The sequence below is a fragment of the Orycteropus afer genome, unplaced genomic scaffold, assembly GCF_000298275.1.
Source record: "Orycteropus afer afer isolate SDZICR_OR568_19922 unplaced genomic scaffold, OryAfe1.0 scaffold00110, whole genome shotgun sequence".
Taxonomy (NCBI): Eukaryota; Metazoa; Chordata; class Mammalia; order Tubulidentata; family Orycteropodidae; genus Orycteropus; species Orycteropus afer.
In genome coordinates, this window is record NW_006921697.1 from 606,207 (window position 1) to 610,070 (window position 3,864).

Below are 3,864 nucleotides of genomic sequence, written 5' to 3' on the forward strand. Positions count from 1 at the left end.
AAAAAGGACAGAAGTATTAATAATATTAGTTGTTTTAAAACAGACAAATATAAGCAAACTAATCACCAGAAAAAAAGGAAGCAAAAAAGAAAAAAAATAAAATTAAAAAAGAGAAAAGAAAAAAAAAAATTGGTGGAGGACAGGGCAGGGCACCCAGGCTCTCTCTGAGCACACAGACTGTGATGGAGTTCCTGTGGTCCCAGAAGGTAGGTGGGAGTGGAGGATGGCCACACCTCTGTTCACCAAGAGTAACAAGGGGAATGTCGTACTTTGTCAGTCTTTCAGGTCCCGAGTGTCCTTGGGGTTGCTGGAAAGCAGAATGTGTTCTGAAGCCCCAGGAATCTGCGAGGGCGCTGTCTCTTTAAATACCCAAAATAGTCAAGCTGCTTTTTAAATCTTCAAAATGACAGTGTCCTCTGGACCGGCAAAAGTCCACAGTTCAGCCCACCTTTCTCTTCACCTTCTCCGTTTGTTCCCCGGCCACCATGTACAGTCCTCCATGCAGTTCCTGGCTAGCAGGGTCAATTTTAGGTCAATTCTTAGGTCCTACCACCACTCGGGAATCTCTAAGCTGTCTGTGCTGTCAGTATTTCTCAGGATTGCTGCCAGACTGAAGCTCCGTCTGTCTCCTTTGTTGGTATTTTCATGCAAATTCTTCTGCTAGTTGGGGTTCAGTCCACTTGTATATCCTTCCCTTCAAGGCTCAGGTGTCCGGGATTATCTTCTATGTCTGTGTTAATTGGTTTCCCTTTTCTTTGTTGAAGAGGGTCTGTGCAGTCTTTCTGCCTAGTCCACCATCTTGGATCCACAATTTATTCTTATTGGCTAGAGTTTTAACTTTGAGTTGCTTTAGACATTTTTCTCTCTTTTTTTCTTTTTTGCCTTTTCACTTTAATTCTAGGATTTTTTTTTTAATTTCATCAATTATTTCTTGCCATGTTCCCATGCATTTTCCTCCTTTTGGGGACTCTTACTTTTATCCTTCGTATTCTTTAGCTCTTCTTTTCTATTCTAAATTCTTTCTCCCTTCTCATTGTCTATAGGAGCATTTTCCATCTGATACTTCACATGTTCATAATATATTTGTATCTTTCTTACTTTTATTCATTATATTGCTTTATTTCCATTTGAATATATCATATATCAAAAATTTTACTTTATTCATACTTTGTAATTTTCACTTTTCCTCTTTTGTATTTCAGGTCTTTTCTCTTATATCTTTACTCTCACTCACTGTCATCAAGTCAGATCCAACTCATAGTGACCCCTCCTTGGGTTTCTGAGGTGGTATCACTATGGAAATAGATTGCCCCATCCTCCTTTTGAGGAGTGGCTGGTGGGTTTGAACTGCCAGCCTTCTAGTTAGTAGTTAGATGCCTTAGGCACCATGCCACCAGAGATCCTCTTATCTCTTTAGTTCATCTTTATAATTTAGATAAACTTTTGTAGTTTTCTTCATTCCAATAATTCCACTTCAGTTGATTCATGTTGTTCAGCTTACTCTCTTTGTTTATGTTTTCCTCATCAGACATCCTGAGATTATTACTGCAAGTTTTTATAATTATTTTTGTTATTTTATTTTATTTTCTCAGTAAAGTGTATTGTATAGTGCTCTAAGTCAAGTTTGAGCATTTGTCCTTCTTAGAAAATGTAAGGGTAGGGAAATATATATAGCCCAGAGCTGAAGTTTCCCAAACCAATGTTGCCTACTCCAGTTTACTGCTGCTATCCCATCAGGTCAGAAACTAATCTTCAAGGCCTCAAAAGTTGTCAACATTCGGAGGAGGTACTGTTATTACTGAAATTAATTGTATATCTTCTTTAGCTAGTTCATTTCACAATGAATTGCCAATTTTTTTAAAAAAATACTATATTTGAAGAATCAAATATATTTCATAAATATCCATTTTTTCTTCACCACTAGTCTTTTATGTTGTTATTGTTGTTAGGTGCCATACAGTCAGATCTGTGTCAATCACCCTACATATAACAGAACAAAATATTGCCTCCTCCTGCACCAGTCTCACAGTTCTTGCTATACCTGAGCCCATTGTTACAGCCACTGTGTCAATCCATCTCGTTGAGGGCCTTCCTTCCTCTTTTTTGCTGACCTTTCACTTTTACGAAGCATGATATCCTTCTCCAGGATATAAATATGTAGGCAGGGTATATATTTTCGTTTTGCAGATGAGGAAAATGAGATTCAAAGAGATGACATGAGTGGGTGGCAGATCTGAGATTCAAACCCTAATCTTAACTTATTTCCTGGAGCAGATGTTTTTCTCACCATATAGTTTTGTCTCCACATATGTGTTATATTCTTATAGCAGAGATTTGGAAATTTCTCCCATTACCCCTAAGAGAGGTTTACTTTTATTCCTTTGATGGTCAGTAAAGAATCATTTAAAGTAAAATCTAATTCAATAATAAATACTTATGATGTCCTAGATATTATTCTAAATGCTATATACATAACAACAACAGACAACATAGCTATAGATATAGCTATAAATATATCTAAATATCTTTATAATTCTGAGAGACTGATAATATTATTTTTATTTTTAATTGCCACTAAAGCACAGAGAAGTTAAATAACTTGCCCAAATCACATAGCTTGTAAGTGGCAGAGTTAGAATTATGAATCCCAAAGTCTGGCTCTTAATCACTATCCTAGCCTATGATACTATTAACTTCATTATGGCTTATAGTTTAGAGAACATTGTATTATCTACTGGATCTCACTACCACTCTGTGGACAAACCAAACCAAAACCAAACTTATTGACGTTGAGTCAGATCTGACTCATAGCGACTCCTCTTTGGGTTTCTGAAGTGTTAACACTACAGAAGTAGATTGCTCAACATTCTTTCCGTTCTGTGGACAAGGCAGGGAGAATTTGACAGACAAACACCAAACTAAGTTTCAGAGAGGTGGCTTGGCTTAGTTCTCTAAGCATAACTTTTGAGAAAACCAGTGTTATGTGAAAATGGAAGACAAGCACATCAAATCACAAAATGAAGTTTGCCTACATTATTACATAACTGGCAAATTGCATCATTACATAATTGCCAAATTACTACATTATATAACTACTAAACCATTGAAAATCATGGCCTAGGCAGACTAACATATAACTTTAACCATCACACCAAGTGTTACTCTTGTCTTACACTTCAGTGTTTGTTACTGCTGGATGTACATAGTTAATGCAAAAAATAATAAGATAGTAGATGTTTTACTATTCTCATAAATGTGAAATGTTAACTAATGAGATCATTGATAAGTGAGGAAAGAGTGTATATCTTCTTATCTTTGGATCATGTTTTATTATTCATGACTTTACTAGCCTACTATCTTCTCTTTAATTTTTTTTCCCCTTCAGTGAGTTACATTGTCATAGGCTTAAAATGTCATTCTAGTTATGTACCTGAGGAGTATTTTCTCTCTCATATTTTGATATTTCTTGTTCATGTCTCTTGTAGCTGAACTGTGATGATTTCAGAAGAGGAGAAAGAGATGGGGATTTTATCTGTACTCTTGATAATGCAGCTGTTTGTGGCACAGATGGGAAAACATACAGCAACAGATGTGCCCTGTGTGCTGAGAATGCGTGAGTATTCTCTGAAGTAGGCTTTCTCCCTAAAGTATGTTCTCTGTATAATGACACAGTTTTTCCTCTATATTCTTTAAAATAATGACAGATCTTTTTGTTGTTAAGTGCCGTCGAGTCGTTTCCGACTCATAGCGACCCCATGCACAGCAGAACGAAACACTGCTTGATCCCGCACCAGCCCCACAATCCCTGCTATACTCGAGCCCATCATCGCAGCCACTGTGTCAATCCATCTCGTTGAAGGCCTC

The 3,864-nt window shown here is 36.8% G+C and overlaps 1 protein-coding gene across 1 annotated transcript in view; it reads left to right on the forward strand.

Moving 5' to 3' along the window:
• SPINK5 (serine peptidase inhibitor Kazal type 5) overlaps nt 1-3,864 on the forward strand; it is a 106,460-nt gene that overhangs the window by 30,555 nt on the left and 72,041 nt on the right. The window contains exon 5 of the mRNA XM_007943647.1: nt 3,486-3,613. Within this exon, the coding sequence (XP_007941838.1) occupies nt 3,486-3,613 (128 nt within the window). The remainder of the gene's footprint in view (nt 1-3,485; nt 3,614-3,864) is intronic.